The sequence below is a fragment of the Salmo trutta genome, chromosome 13 (assembly GCF_901001165.1).
Source record: "Salmo trutta chromosome 13, fSalTru1.1, whole genome shotgun sequence".
Classification (NCBI taxonomy): Eukaryota; Metazoa; Chordata; class Actinopteri; order Salmoniformes; family Salmonidae; genus Salmo; species Salmo trutta.
The window spans coordinates 57,616,981-57,632,716 of NC_042969.1; the positions used below are offsets into that span (position 1 = coordinate 57,616,981).

Genomic DNA, 15,736 nt, shown 5'->3' on the forward strand with positions numbered 1-15,736 from the left:
TCCAAAAACCCCATTTTACATTGGCGTGTAGTGTTCAGAAATGTTTTGCCTCCCAAAACTTCCGGTGAATGAGCACATCAATTTACAGAAACTCATCATAAACATTGATAAAATATACAACTGTTATTCAAAGAATTATACATACACTGCTCCTTAACCTCTCTAGGGTAGGGGGCAGTATTTGCACGGCCGGATAAAAAAACGTACCCGATTTAAATCTGGTTATTACTACTGCCCAGAATCTAGAATATGCATATAATTATGGATAGAATTATGGATGGTTTTGGATAGAAAACACCCTAAAGTTTCTAAAACTGTTTGAATGGTGTCTGAGTATAACAGAACTCATATGGCAGGCAAAAACCTGAAGATTCCTTACGGGAAGTGCCCTCTCTGACCATTTCTTGGGCTTCTACACTCTCTTTATTGAAAACTGAGGATCTCTGCTGTAACGTGACACTTCCTACGGCTCCCATAGGCTCTCAGAAGGCGGCAAAACAGTGAATGATGCCTTTGGAGCCCCTGGCTGAAAAACAGTAGCGCATTTGGATAGTGGTCGATCAGAGAACAATGAGACTGGGGCGCGTGCACGAGGCGACACCATGTTTTTCTTTTTTCGTCTTTGAACGAAAGCAGGGTTTCCCGGTTGGAATATTATCGCTTTTTTACGAGAAAAATCGCATAAAATGTGATTTTTAAAAAGCGGTTGACATGCTTCGAAGTACGGTAATGGAATATTTAGAATTTTTTTTGTCACGAAACGCGTCGGGCGCGTCACCCTTCGGATAGTGTCTTGAACGCACGAACAAAAGAGGATATTTGAACATAACTATGGATTATTTTGAACCAAACCAACATTTGTTATTGAAGTAGAAGTCCTGGGAGTGCATTCTGACGAAGAACAGCAAAGGTAATCAAATTTTTCTAATAGTAAATCGGCCAAACTTGGTGGGTGTCAAAATAGCTAGCCCGTGATGGCTGGGCTATCTACTCAGAATATTGCAAAATGTGCTTTTGCCGAAAAGCTATTTTAAAATCGGACATAGCGATTGCATAAAGGAATTCTGTATCTATAATTCTTAAAATAATTATGTTTTTTTGTGAACGTTTATCGTGAGTAATTTAGTAAATTCACCGGAAGTTTGCGGTGGGTATGCTAGTTCTGAACGTCACATGCTAATGTCAAAAGCTGTTTTTTGATATAAATATGAACTTGATTGAACAAAACATGCATGTATTGTATAACATAATGTCCTAGGATTGTCATCTGATGAAGTTCATCAAAGGTTAGTGCTGCATTTAGCTGTGGTTTGGGTTTATGTGACTTTATATGCTAGCTTGAAAAATGGGCGTCTGATTATTTCTGGCTGGGCACTCTCCTGACAATCTAATGTTTTGCTTTCGTTGTAAAGCCTTTTTGAAATCGGACAGTGTGGTTAGATTAACGAGAGTCTTGTCTTTAAAATGGTGTCAAATAGTCATATGTTTGAGAAATTGAAGTAATAGCATTTCTAAGCTATTTGAATAACACGCCACGGGATTCCACTGGCTGTTGAGTAGGTGGGACGATTTCATCCCACATACCCTAGAGAGGTTAATGCAACCGCTGTGTCAGATTTCAAAAAAGCTTTACAGCGAAAGCACACTTTGCAATAATCTGAGTACGGCGCTCAGTCACACAACCAAACCCGCCATTTTGTGGAGTCAACAAAACTCAGAAATAGCATTATAAATATTCACTTACCTTTGATCTTCATCGGAATGCACTCCCAGGAATCCCAGTTCCACAAATGTTCATTTGTTTCGATAAAGTCCATCCTTTATGTCCAAATACCTCCATTTTGTTAGTGCGTTCAGTCGAGTAATCCAAATCCACTGTGCTCGCGCAGTAAATTCAGACAAAGTCAAAAAATGTATATTACAGTTCGTAGAAACATGTCAAACGATGTATAGAATCAATCTTTATGATGTTTTTATCATAAATCTTCCATAATATTCCAACTGGACGATTCCTTTGTCTTCAAAAAAAGCAAAGGAACACAGCTAACTCTCACGGGAGTGCACGCCACTGAGCTCATGTCATCTGATTCCAAGACCTCTTATTCTCTTCCCATTCACAGTAGAAGCATGAAACAACGTTCTAAAGACTGACATCTAGTGGAAGCCTTAGGAAGTGTGGAAGCCTTAGGAAGTGTGACCCCACAGACACTGTATATTGGATAGGGAATCACTTGAAAAACTACAAACGTCAGAATTCCACACTTCCTGGTGGGATTTTTTCTTGCCTGCCATATGAGTTCTGTTATACTCAAACATCATTCAAACAGTTTTAGAAACTTCAGTGTTTTCTATCCAAATCTACTAATAATATGCATATCTTAGCTTCTGGGATTGAGTAGCAGGCAGTTTACTCTGGGCACCTTCTTCATCCAGATGTCAATATACTGCCCCTTACCCAAGAGAGGTTAAGGTGTATGTAAACTTCTGACTTCAACTGTGTGTGTATATTTCTACACATAGATGGTGTGTGTGTGTGTGTGTGTGTGTGTGTGTGTATATACCTGTTCTGAAAGGACCCAGAGTCTGCAACAACACCAAGCAAGCAGCACCATAAAGACCAAGGAGCTCTCCAAACAGGTCATGGACAAAGTTGTGGAGAAGTACAGATCAGGGTTGAGTTCTAAAAAAATATCCGAAACTTTGAACAGATCACCATTAAATCCATTATTAAAAAATGGAATGAATATGGCACCACCACAAACCTGCCAAGAGAGGGCCGCCCACCAAAACTCACGGACCAGGCAAGGACGACATTAATCAGAGGCAACAAAGAGACCAAAGATAACCCTGAAGAAGCTGCAAAGCTCCACAGCAGAGATTGGAGTATCTGTCCATAAGACCACTTTAAGCCGTACACTCCACAGAGCTGGGCTTTACGGAAGAGTAGACAGAAAAAGCCAACATAAGCAATGGTGTTTGCCTTACGGCATGTGGGAGACTCCCCAAACATATGGAAGAATGTACTCTGGTCAGATTAGACTAAAATTGAGCTTTTTGGCCATCAAGGAAAACTATGTCTGGCGCAAACCCAACACGTCTCATCTCCCGAGAACACCATTCCCACAGTGAATCATGGTGGTGGCAGCATCATGGTGTGGGGATGTTTTTCATCAGCAGGGACTGGGAAACTGGTCAGAATTGAAGGAATGGTGGATGGTGCTAAATACAGGGCAATTCTTGAGGGAAACCTGTTTCAGTCTTCCAGAGATTTGAGACTGGGATGGAGGTTCACCTTCCAGCAGGACAATGACCCTAAGCTTACTGCTAAAGCAACACGAGTGGTTTAAGGGGAAACATTTAAATGTCTTGGAATGGCCTAGTCAAAGCCCAGACCTCAATCCAATTGAGAATCTGTAGTATGACTTAAAGATTGCTGTACAACAGCAGAACCCATCCAACTTGAAGGAGTTGGAGCAGTTTTGCCTTGAAGAATGGGCAAAAATCTCAGTGGCTAGTTTTTCCAAGCTTCTAGAGACATACCCCAAGAGACTTGCAGCTGTAATTGCTGCAAAAGGTGGCTCTACAAAGTATTGACTTTGGGGGGGTGAATAGTTATGCACACTAAAAAAAAAACAATGTTTGTCTTATTTCTTGTTTGTTTCACAAGGAAAAATATTTTGCATCTTCAAAGTGGTAGGCATGTTGTGTAAATCAAATGATAGAAACCCCCCAAAAATCAATGTTAATTCCAGATTGTAAGTCAACAAAATCTGGAAAATGTCGAGGGTGAATACTTTCGCAAGCCACTGTATATGGGTACGTGCCGTTGCGTAGTCTGCCTCAAGGAGGGGGGGATGAAGTTACTATCTGCAGGTTGAACATGGTAAGAGAGTGCAGTTTGTCAATTTTACAGCTGGCTTGCTACTTCACATGCTAATATTAGCTTTGGTATTATCATGTTTAGCTACATTTGCTTGCTAGCTACATAGCCAGCCAAGAGAGCGTTGCATTGTGGATTTTGTAGTCGACTTGCGCTACAACAGATTTCTACAACATTTTTCACATGTTGCTACCAACCTTATTATAATGACAAAATGAAAAATGTCATCGCCGAAAACATAATTCTCACATATTAGTGTTATTTAACACTAACTCATAGGAATATGTTGTTTTGGTGGATTATTCCTTCAAATTAAATGTTGTTATTCCAAATTAATGATATGTTGTTTCCCGATTTCTAACAAATATTCCAAAAACATACACTGTGATAGTTTTCCTTCCAAAACCTCACCTTTTGGAATGAAGTTTCTTTTTTCCCACAATTTCTTCTGTGGTCACATACAAGTATAGGACGAGTCGACAACAGATATTCTGTTAACGCATACCAAAATAAATATCTAAAAATGTATATTTTCCCCTGGACAGTTACACCATTCAGGAACTTAAACATGCTTGTTGTGGTTACCTGCATATCTGCTTGCGTGTATGTGAACATTAGGGTTGCACATTTTGGGGAATATTCAGTGGTGGAAATTTTCCGTGGGAATATGGGAATTAACAGAAATATATGCAAATGAATATTAATACCATTTAAATGTAGGTGTTTTTTTGCATTGGATATTGACCATATCATGTGGAGGCAAACAAACCCTTTACCTTATCATAAGTAGACATAATTGCAAATAATATCCTTCCAATAGAAATAAAATGTAAAAAAAACAATTTAGTTACGAATTTAACTTTAATTAAATGAGTTGACTCTTCACAGGGGATGATTTCAAAGAACAACAAAAGGGAATATTGAGTTATCCCCAATGATCCATCGCATCTCCCAAAAACGTTTTCAACGTACATCTGTAGAATGGTAGTCTAGAAACTAAAGCTTTGGTTGTCTTTCTCTCAGGCTTCCATGTCTTCTCCCTGGACCTCCTCAATGTCCACTTCTTGAACATCAGACTGAGGACTCATCTTCACTGTCACTTTCCAACCTTGTTGAAGATGGCTCGTTGTCAGGCTCTAAAAGTCTCAAATTTACCCGGATGGCCACCAATTTTTCAACCCTTGTATTGGTCAGCTTGTTTTGGTGTGTGTGTTCCTAGACAAGGACCAGTTGCGCTCTGAAGTGTCTGATTTTGGTAGGATTTGGAGGATGATGGCGGGAACAGGGGAAGAGCCTCAGATCCACAAAGTTCCTTCCACCAGGTGGCTGATGAGATGTTGGCACGACTGCCATATTGCATCTCCATCCCAAAGCCCTTGCTTGGAAGTGTACTTCGCCAGACTGCCAAAAACCTTGCCCTCATCCAGGCCAAGGTGGCGAGACACGGTAGTGATGACACCATAGGCCTTGTTGATCTCTGCACCAGACAGGATGCTCTTGCCAGCATACTTGGGGTCCAACATGTATGCAGCGGTGTGTATGGGCTTCAGGCAGAAGTCTTCACGCTTTTTGATGTATTTCCGAAGTGCAGTTTCCTCTGCCTGGAGCAACAGTGAAGTGGGCAGGACAGTACAGATTTCTTCTCTTACATCTGCAAGCAGAGTCTGAACATCAGACAGGATGGCGTTCTCCCTCAATCCGTGCAATGGCTACTGCTATAGGTTTCAGGAGTTTCAGGCTGCTTACCACTCTCTCCCAAAATACATAATCCAGCAGGATCCTATTGATGGGGCTGTCCATATCGGCAGACTGAATATATAGCCATTTCTGGGAGAGACTCCTTCCCCTCCCAGGAGACTGTCAAACATGACAACACCACCCCAATGGGTGTGGCTGGGCAGCTTCAATGTAGTGCTCTTATTCTTCTCGCTTTGTGAGGTAGATTGCTGCTTTAACTTGATGGCCCTTCACATACCTAACCATTTCCTTGGCTCTCTTGTAGAGTGTATCCATTGTTTTCAGTGCCATGATGTCCTTGACGAGCAGGTTGAATGCATGAGCAGCACATCCAATGGGTGTGATGTGAGGGTAGGACTCCTCCACTTTAGACCAAGCAGCCTTCATGTTCGCAGCGCTATCTGTCACCAGTGCAAATACTTTCTGTGATTGGAGATTGTCGTTTATTCCTTGCCCACCAACATTCGATCACCCATCAGAGATGATTGCAATACAGTCTGCTTTCTCTATGGTTTTCTTGACCTTCACTTGAACTCTGCATCCAGCAAATGATTAGATGGGGGTGTAAGCTGGGCGAAGAACATTCATTAATCTCTTCCAATACACATTGCCTGTAAGCATCAGAGGTGAACCAGTTGCAAACACAGCTTGAGCAAGACATTCATCAGCATTTCTCGGTCTACATTCCTCCATTCAGTCAAAAAGAAAATCAGATTCCAGGATGGCCATTAGCTGTTGCTGTCTATATAAGGTGTCTGATTCATCATTTTCACCTCGAATAGAAGTAGAGGGACAGAGGTTGCTTGTTGTGAGCGCTGAGGGAACTTTATGCACTTGGCCAGATGATTCTGCATCTTTGTTGTATTCTTCACATATGATTTGGCACAGTATTTGCAAATGTACATGCCTTTTCCTTCTACATTAGCTGTAGTGAAATATCTCCACGCATCAGATAGTGCCTGTGGCATTTTCCTGTAAAGATGAGAAAAGAATGAGAGAGAAAAAATACAATTCTATGTACAGATAAAAAGTTAAGCAGTTAGATTAAACAACTTGTTTGTAAGATATTTTAAAATGAAACATGTATGTAAACAAGTGAGTTAACACATCAGTTAGCAGGCTCACGCAAGCTAAAACCCACCTGGTAGCAAAAACTAACTAGCAGAAATTGTTAACAAGTTAGAAATGATTTAAACACTTTGCTGTAGGTGACTATTTACTAGCTAACAAAAAATCATGTGTTTCATATAAAATACACTGGTCAAAAAAATAAAGGGAACACTAAAATAACATATCCTAGATCTGAATGAATGAAATAATCTTATTAAATACTTTTTTCTTTACATAGTTGAATGTGCTGACAACAAAATCACACAAAAATAATCAATGGAAATCCAATTTATCAACCCATGGAGGTCTGGATTTGGAGTCACACAAAATTAAAGTGGAAAACCACACTACAGGCTGATCCAACTTTGATGTAATGTCCTTAAAACAAGTCAAAATGAGGCTCAGTAGTGTGTGTGGCCTCCACGTGCCTGTATGACCTCCCTACAACGCCTGGGCATGCTCCTGATGAGGTGGCGGATGGTCTCCTGAGGGATCTCCTCCCAGACCTGGACTAAAGCATCCACCAACTCCTGGACAGTCTGTGGTGCAACGTGGCGTTGGTGGATGGAGCGAGACATGATGTCCCAGATGTGCTCAATTGGATTCAGGTCTGGGGAACGGGCGGGCCAGTCCATAGCATCAATGCCTTCCTCTTGCAGGAACTGCTGACACACTCCAGCCACATGAGGTCTAGCATTGTCTTGCATTAGGAGGAACCCAGGGCCAACCGCACCCGCATATGGTCTCACAAGGGGTCTGAGGATCTCATCTCGGTACCTAATGGCAGTCAGGCTACCTCTGGCGAGCACATGGAGGGCTGTGCGGCCCCCCAAAGAAATGCCACCCCACACCATGACTGACCCACCGCCAAACCAGTCATGCTGGAGGATGTTGCAGGCAGCAGAACGTTCTCCACGGCGTCTCCAGACTGTCACGTCTGTCACGTGCTCAGTGTGAACCAGCTTTCATCTGTGAAGAGCACAGGGCGCCAGTGGCGAATTTGCCAATCTTGGTGTTCTCTGGCAAATGCCAAACGTCCTGCATGGTGTTGGGCTGTAAGCACAACCCCCACCTGTGGACGTCGGGCCCTCATACCACCCTCATGGAGTCTGTTTCTGACCGTTTGAGCAGACACATGCACATTTGTGGCCTGCTGGAGGTCATTTTGCAGGGCTCTGGCAGTGCTTCTCCTGCTCCTCCTTGCACAAAGGTGGAGGTAGCGGTCCTGCTGCTGGGTTGTTGCCCTCCTACTGCCTTCTCCACGTCTCCTGATGTACTGGCCTGTCTCCTGGTAGCGCCTCCATGCTCTGGACACTACGCTGACAGACACAGCAAACCTTTTTGCCACAGCTCGCATTGATGTGCCATCCTGGATGAGCTGCACTACCTGAGCCACTTGTGTGGGTTGTAGACTCCGTCTCATGCTACCACTAGAGTGAAAGCACCGGCAGCATTCAAAAGTGACCAAAACATCAGCCAGGAACTGAGAAGTGGTCTGTGGTCACCACCTGCAGAACCACTCCTTTATTGGGGGTGTCTTGCTAATTGCCTATAATTTCCACCTGTTGTCTATTCCATTTGCACAACAGCATGTGAAATGTATTGTTAATCAGTGTTGCTTCCAAAGTGGACAGTTTGATTTTACAGAAGTGTGATTGACTTGGAGTTACGTTGTGTTGTTTAAGTCTTCCCTTTATTTTTTTGAGCAGTATATATTGACCTCACCCAGTATTGTAATCAAAACTTACCAGGAAGCATGTAGTCCTTGGCTCAGACAGTGTAGTAGTGTGGGCTCAATAGCATCTCATTAGTGTGCAAGATCTTGAGAATCAGCTGTACATGTGATGGAAGAATTAGTTTTACCAAAATATGCCACAAGACCTAGAATTGCCTTGTGTATCCCACAAAGAAGGTTCACTGTTGTAAGCTAACTATCTTTTTTTTTTAATGAATATAAGCAAAATTCCCGGGCTTAACTTCCCATGGAAAATTTCCGGGACAAATTTCCAGAATTTATTGGAAATTTTCCGACACTTTGCAACCCTAGTAAACTTATGTTCACATTGTGAAAGAGCAAGTGTGAGTCAGTGGTGCCTTATGACCAGGAATGTCAGTTGTGTGCTGTCTCGTGTTTGACCGTGGGCTCTGTGTGATCTAGTTGTTTGCTGCGCCGTCACTCACTGTCCCCCTCTGCCTTTTTCTCCCCCCCTGTCTGTGCAGTCGGCGAGGCTCAGGCCTGGGCAAGCGCGGGGCAGCCGACGCTCGCCGACAAGAGAAGATGGCCGACTCGGACAACAACCAGGACGGGGCCAACTCCTCGGCCGCCCGCACTGACGAGGCCCCGCAGGGGGCTTCAGGTACAGGTACCTACTGCTGCTAGGACAGAGTTTTTCCTTCTCACATACACATGGTTAACAGATTGCGAGTGTTGCGAAATGCTTGTGCTTATGGTTTTGACAGTGCTGCAATATCTAACGAGTAGTCTAACAATTCCACAACTACCTATTACACACATCTAAGTAAAGGAATGTAATAATAATATATAAATATATGGATGAACAATGACAGTGGCGTAGGCAAGATGCAATAGATGGTATAATTTACAGTATATGCATATGAGATGAGTAATGCAAGATATGTAAACATTATTAAAGCGGCATTATTCTAAGTGACTAGTAATCCATTTGTTAAAGTGGCCAGTGATTTCAAGTCTGTGGGCAGCACCCTCTCTGTGTTAGTGATGGCTGTTTAACACTCTGATGGCCTTGATATAGAAGCTGTTTTTCAGTCTCAGTCCCAGCTTTGTTGCACCTGTACTGACCTGGCCTACCTTATGAGAGAAATCGGTGGTTATTCTGATAATGAAAATGGTGATGTAACAGTTCTTTTTTTCTCTCTCTCTCTCTCTCTCCAGCTTCTAGTTCAGTGGCCGGCGCTGTAGGGATGACCACATCCGGTGAGAGTGAGTCCGATGACTCTGAAATGGGCAGACTCCAAGGTATGACGATCACAGCTTTCCTTGGATACAGGTTCCAGGGGCCTCCTGAGCGGTGCAGTGTTCTAAGGTACTGCATCGCAGTTGCTAGCTGTGCCACTAGAGGTCCAGGCTCTGTCGCAGCTGGCAGCGACCGGGAGACCCATGAGGCGGCGCACAATTGGCCCAGCGTCATCCGGGTTAGGGGAGGGTTTGGCCGGCAGGGATGTCCTTGTCCCATCGCGCTCTAGCGACTCCTGTGGCGGCCCGGGCGCATGCACGCTGACATGGTCACCAGGTGTACGTTGTTTCCGCTGTCACATTGGTGTGGCTGATTTCCGGTTTAAGCAGGCATTGTGTCAGGAAGTAGTGCGGCTTGGTTGGGTCGTGTTTCGGAGGATGCATGGCTCTCGACCTTCGCCTTTCCCGAGTCCGTACGGGAGTTGCAGCGATGAGACACAAGACTGTAACTACCAATTGGATACCATGAAATTTGGGAGAAAAAGGGGTGAAAGTAAACATATATACATACATGCATACATGCATACATACACACATACACACATACACACACAAATTGATACAGGTGCCAATGTTCCTGTCGAAGTTCCCTGTCAGCCCCTGTTGGTGTTGCTGGGTCTTTCGTTGTTGTCTAACCTGGCTGTTTTTTCCCCACAGCCCTGTTGGAGGCCAGGGGTCTACCCCCACACCTCTTTGGGCCCCTGGGACCCCGTATGTCCCAGCTGTTTCACAGAACCATAGGCAGTGGAGCCAGTAAGTACTACACTTTGTCCGTGTCCAGAATCCATTTTATTACCACTTAACATCTGTGAGCAAGATGTTTATATTCTCTCTCAGGGGAGGTGTTGAGTTCACTTATGTTTGTCTTTATTCTTCTAACCCGCTATTGACTCAACTGTAATCCAAGTGTATGCTCACTGCACTCCTGGCAGGGCCCATATTAAAAACATTTCTCAGAGGAGGAGTGCTGATCTAGGGTCTGATCCCCTCGCCATATAATCTTATTCAGTTTGATCTTAAAGGCTAAACTGATCCTATATCAGCACTCTTGTGAATACTGACCCTGCTGTTTAGTCTCTACTCTGACCTGCTTTATCCCTCTTCTCCTCCCAGGCTCCAAGGCTCAGCAGCTGCTGCAGGGCCTGCAGGCCACCGGTGACGAGTCCCAGCAGCTCCAGGCCGCCATCGAGATGTGCCAGCTACTGGTGATGGGCAACGAGGAGACGCTAGGAGGCTTCCCTGTGAAGAGTGTGGTGCCCGCGCTGGTGAGTCACTCAATGCTTTGTCCACCTTTTTTTGTTTTCAGTCATTTTACACGGTCTTGATTTGCTAAGTCTGTTATTCCCCTCTTCTCTTCCTCACAGATCACATTGTTGCAGATGGAGCATAATTTTGACATTGTGAGTATTCTGAGCTTCTATCTTGGGGGGGGGGGGGCAGTGATATTTGATTTTCACCATGACATTAGGCCTACATTGCAGGTGCTGAAATGTTTCGCAAAGAATGTGCAACACTGCACTCTGTCTCCTAGTTACATTTGGTTGCCTAAAACCATACCTGAGCAGTGTTAACTGTATGGTTCCAGCCAACATGTTTGATTTGTGGTTATGCTTGTGACAACTGTATCTTACCCCGTGACTCTGCTCAGATGAACCACGCCTCCCGTGCTCTCACTTACATGATGGAGGCGCTGCCTCGGTCCTCTGCTGTGGTCGTGGACGCCATCCCCGTCTTCCTGGAAAAGGTAGGATGACCCCCTCTGCTCAGGTTCAGAAGGCACTAAACACATGCTTTGAAACGGAAACGTTCTCCTTAAATTTTAAGTACTACCTAGTCCTTTGAAAACATGTCCCACCAATTCATGCCTACTGAATGCACCCCAAGTATTTCTAACCCGCACGTTGTTCTTCTCTTGTCTTCCATTTCTGTCATTCTCTCATGTTCTTGTTCCCTCTTCATTCATATGCGGTCATAAACCGGTGGTGGATATGCTAATGCATCTCTCTCGCTCTCTCTCTCTCTCTCTTTGCCTGCAGCTTCAGGTGATCCAATTCATTGATGTGGCGGAGCAGGCCCTGACAGCCTTGGAGATGTTGTCAAGGCGTCACAGCAAAGCCATCCTGCAGGCTGTAAGTGTTTCTCCCTCTGTCTCCCACCTGTGGCTCAGCTCTGCCTCTCTCTCTCTCTCTCTCTCCATGTCATCATCTCTGCTCCCTACCCGGGTCTCATGGGCTCACCTTAAAATAAGTGTTAACAGTGGTGGCTGTATGATAGCTGCGCAGCAGGTTTTCCGTTAGCCGGAAATAGACGGCTTTTAAAAACGACAAATTAAAAATAGTCGATAAATAAAACTGTTGCCGGCCAAAAAGACCGGGAGTAAAAAAATCCCATTTGAAAAAGAATACTTTTTTTAAATTGATTGACATACAGTTGACTGTCATGCTTATCAGTCTATCGGTTAACCTCTCTGTGCTAGACGTCCCACCCTAGTCAACAGCCAGTGGAATCGCGTGGCGCGAAATACAAATACCTCAAATGCTATAACTTCAATTTCTCAAACATATGACTATTTTACACCATTTGAAAGATAAGACTCTCGTTAATCCAACCACGCTGTCTGATTTCAAAAAGGCTTTACAGTGAAAGCAAAACATTCGATTATGTCAGGAGAGTACCCTGCCAAAAATAATCACACAGCCATTTTCAAAGCAAGCATATATGACACAAAAACCAAAACCACAGCTAAATGCAGCACTAACCTTTGATCTTCATCAGATGACACTCCTAGGACATTATGTTATACAATACATGCATATTATGTTCAATCAAGTTCATATTTATATCAAAAACGAGCTTTTTACATTAGCATGTGATGTTCAGAACTAGCATACCCACCGCAAACTTCCGGTGAATTTACTAAATTACTCATACACGTTGACAAAATACATAACAATTATTTTAAGAATTATAGATACAGAACTCCTTTATGCAAACGCTATTTCAGATTTTAAAATAGCTTTTCGGCGAAAGCACATTTTGCAATATTCTGAGTACATAGCTCGGCCATCACAGGCTAGCTATTTTGACACCCACCAAGTTTGGGGCTCACTATACTCAGAATTACTATTAGAAAAATTGGATTACCTTTGCTCTTCTTCGTCAGAATGCACTCCCATGACTTCTACTTCAACAACAAATGTCGTTTTGGTTCCAAATAATCCATAGTTATATCCAAATACCTCCGTTTTGTTCGTGCGTTCAGGTCACTATCCGAAGGGTAATGCGCGAGCGCATTTCGTGACAAAAATATTCCATTACCGTACTTAGAAGCATGTCAAACGCTATTTAAAATCAATTTTAATGCTATTTTGTACGTAAAATAGCGATAATATTCCAGCCGGGCAACGTTGTATTCATTCAAAGGCTGAAAGAAAAAAATGGAGAAGTCTCGTGTATGCGCATCTCAGTCTCACTGTCCCCAGGCTGACCACTTACTAACTCTGCTGCTGTTCTTTGCCCAGAGACAGCAGACACCCCATTCCACTTTCTGGTGGCTTTAGAGAGCCAATGGAAGCCTTAGAAAGTGTCACGTTACAGCACAGATGCTGTATTTTCGATAGAGATGCAACAGAAGTACAACAAATTGTCAGACAGGGCACTTCCTGTATGGAATCTTCTCAGGTTCTGGCCTGCCATATGAGTTCTGTTATACTCACAGACACCATTCAAACAGTTTTAGAAACGTCAGTGTTTTCTATCCAAATCTACTAATTATATGCATATTCTCGTTTCTGGGCAAGAGTAGTAACCAGTTTAAATCGGGTACGTTTTTTATCGGGCCGTGAAAATACTGCCCCCTAGCCCAGACAGGTTAATTACATATTGGTTGTTATTAAGTTGAGTCATGTATCTTGTTTATCCAACACAACTATCACAGCGTTGTTTGAGCAGGATTTCACCTGCAGCTCCTCAGCTGGTTGCTGCTGGAGTAAAACAAGCTTTTATAAACCCTATTTGCAACAATTCTAAATGCAATCACGTGTTAACAGTTTTGGTGCATGATTTTAAAACAAGCTACTTTTTATTAACTTGTAATTGAAGCGCACCTCCCATTCACCATTCAAGTGCAGGCAACAGGCTATCAGCTCTTCACACACCACTTTACAATGTGAGCTGGAGGCAGTATGCATTTTGAACATTTTTGAAACCTGTATGTTTTAGTTAATGAGGCATGTCTTACCTGGCTTCAAAGTAGCCTATAGGCAAAATCTGACCGTGGAGGCAATTATTTTCTATAGACTTTATAGGCGGTGTGTGAGTTTCAAGTTTGGGGAGTTTGTGTCCTACCGTTCTGCATGCCAGTTATGTTCATATGCGCATTTTTGTGGAACAGTCATGTAAAGAAAAAATGTTTGTTTCTCAATCATTGTCACGTGGTTACTCATAAAAATCTGAATGAATCATTAAGTCAACTAATGCGAGATCACCAGGCTCTACCTTATGAACACATTGGCTACCACGTGATCCGTCGACAGCTAAAGAACTCATAGCCTAAAGGCCAATGCAGCAGTAGGCCTATAACTTCCATTGTTCTTTCACACTGCGGATTGGTGATTATCGAAGGGGAGATGGGTTATGCACCCAATGCATATAGGTCTAGTAAATTCTCAAATGGACGTTTAATTAAAATCATCCCGGTCACGTTGTCCGGTGCCAGATCTTAACTTAACAGAAACCCTGTTGTGCAGTGATGTGTAAATGTAGTAATTTAAATGTTATGTACAGGAATGGAAAGATGAACGGAAGCCATTTTGAATTCAACAATTTGGTCAGAGATCCCTCAGTGTTGAAGGCCAACTTTGTGTCTGTATGATAGTTGTGCAGAATAGGAATATCGCTTTAAGAAGTGAAACGGAGTAGAATGGAAGCCATTTTTGTATTCACACATTTTATCTATCCCTATCCTTGTGTATAACTGTGGGGTGTGTCCTGTGTCATGCAGGGTGGCCTGGCTGACTGTCTGCTGTACCTGGAGTTCTTTAGCATCAACGCCCAGAGGAACGCCCTGGCCATTGCCGCCAACTGCTGCCAGAGCATCACCCCTGACGAGTTCCACTTTGTCTCTGACTCTCTGCCACTGCTGACCCAGAGACTCACACACCAGGTACACACACGTTCACCTTTTACATGCTCTATGTTGCAGGTGAGGTTGGTGTTGTCTGTGGCATGTTACCTGTGAAGATGCATCAATTGTCTAATGTGGTTATTCTCTCCCCCCCCCCCACGTACAGGATAAGAAATCTGTCGAAAGCACTTGTCTCTGTTTTGCCAGACTGGTGGATAACTTTCAACACGAGGAGGTGAGTGAGGTGGTTCTACTCGACACATTTCTATGGCTCTAACATCTCTCACCCTCCCGAGCAGACCCATGATGATGTCATCACGATGACTGACCCTTGACCTCTGTATGGCCATTGTCCACAGAACCTTCTGCAGCAGGTGGCCTCGCGGGACCTGCTGACCAACATCCAGCAGCTGCTGGTGGTCACCCCGCCTGTGCTCAGCTCGGGCATGTTCATCATGGTGGTGCGCATGTTCTCCCTCATGTGCTCCAACTGCCCCTGTCTGGCCGTGCAGCTCATGAAGCAGAGTGAGTGGCTCACAGACCGACACACACACACACACACACACACACACACGCGCACGCCAGACAGGGGCATTTGAATAAAGCCTAACAATGCAGCTTACAAAATCTTGGAAGTGAAATATATAATGGCAGTCTAAATGCCTCCAAGGCTAAAGTCCCTGACTGTGTCTAAGCCAGTTTCCTGTGGAAAGAGTGAACTAAGGATGTTGTCTTTGTTCAGATATTGCAGAGACGCTGCGCTTCCTTCTGTGCGGCGCGGCCAACGGTAGCTGCCAGGAGCAGATTGACCTGGTGCCCCGGAGCCCACAGGAGCTCTATGAACTCACCTCACTCATCTGGTAAGGAATCCCCTCTGCTGCTTCTTTCA

The 15,736-nt window shown here is 43.9% G+C and overlaps 1 protein-coding gene across 11 annotated transcripts in view; it reads left to right on the forward strand.

Annotated features, from left to right (window-relative positions):
* The window catches only part of LOC115206143 (E3 ubiquitin-protein ligase TRIP12), a 51,828-nt gene that overhangs the window by 15,719 nt on the left and 20,373 nt on the right, over positions 1 to 15,736 (forward strand). For 4 of the 11 annotated variants that reach the window (XM_029772777.1, XM_029772783.1, XM_029772778.1 and 1 more), the window contains 11 exons: positions 8,939 to 9,090; positions 9,642 to 9,725; positions 10,380 to 10,475; positions 10,836 to 10,987; positions 11,087 to 11,122; positions 11,371 to 11,466; positions 11,759 to 11,851; positions 14,725 to 14,886; positions 15,014 to 15,082; positions 15,207 to 15,372; positions 15,590 to 15,707. In XM_029772777.1, coding sequence (XP_029628637.1) covers positions 8,939 to 9,090; positions 9,642 to 9,725; positions 10,380 to 10,475; positions 10,836 to 10,987; positions 11,087 to 11,122; positions 11,371 to 11,466; positions 11,759 to 11,851; positions 14,725 to 14,886; positions 15,014 to 15,082; positions 15,207 to 15,372; positions 15,590 to 15,707 — 1,224 coding nt within the window. The remainder of the gene's footprint in view (positions 1 to 8,938; positions 9,091 to 9,641; positions 9,726 to 10,379; positions 10,476 to 10,835; positions 10,988 to 11,086; positions 11,123 to 11,370; positions 11,467 to 11,758; positions 11,852 to 14,724; positions 14,887 to 15,013; positions 15,083 to 15,206; positions 15,373 to 15,589; positions 15,708 to 15,736) is intronic. The other 7 variants (XM_029772781.1, XM_029772782.1, XM_029772787.1 and 4 more) reach the window with 3 other exon arrangements.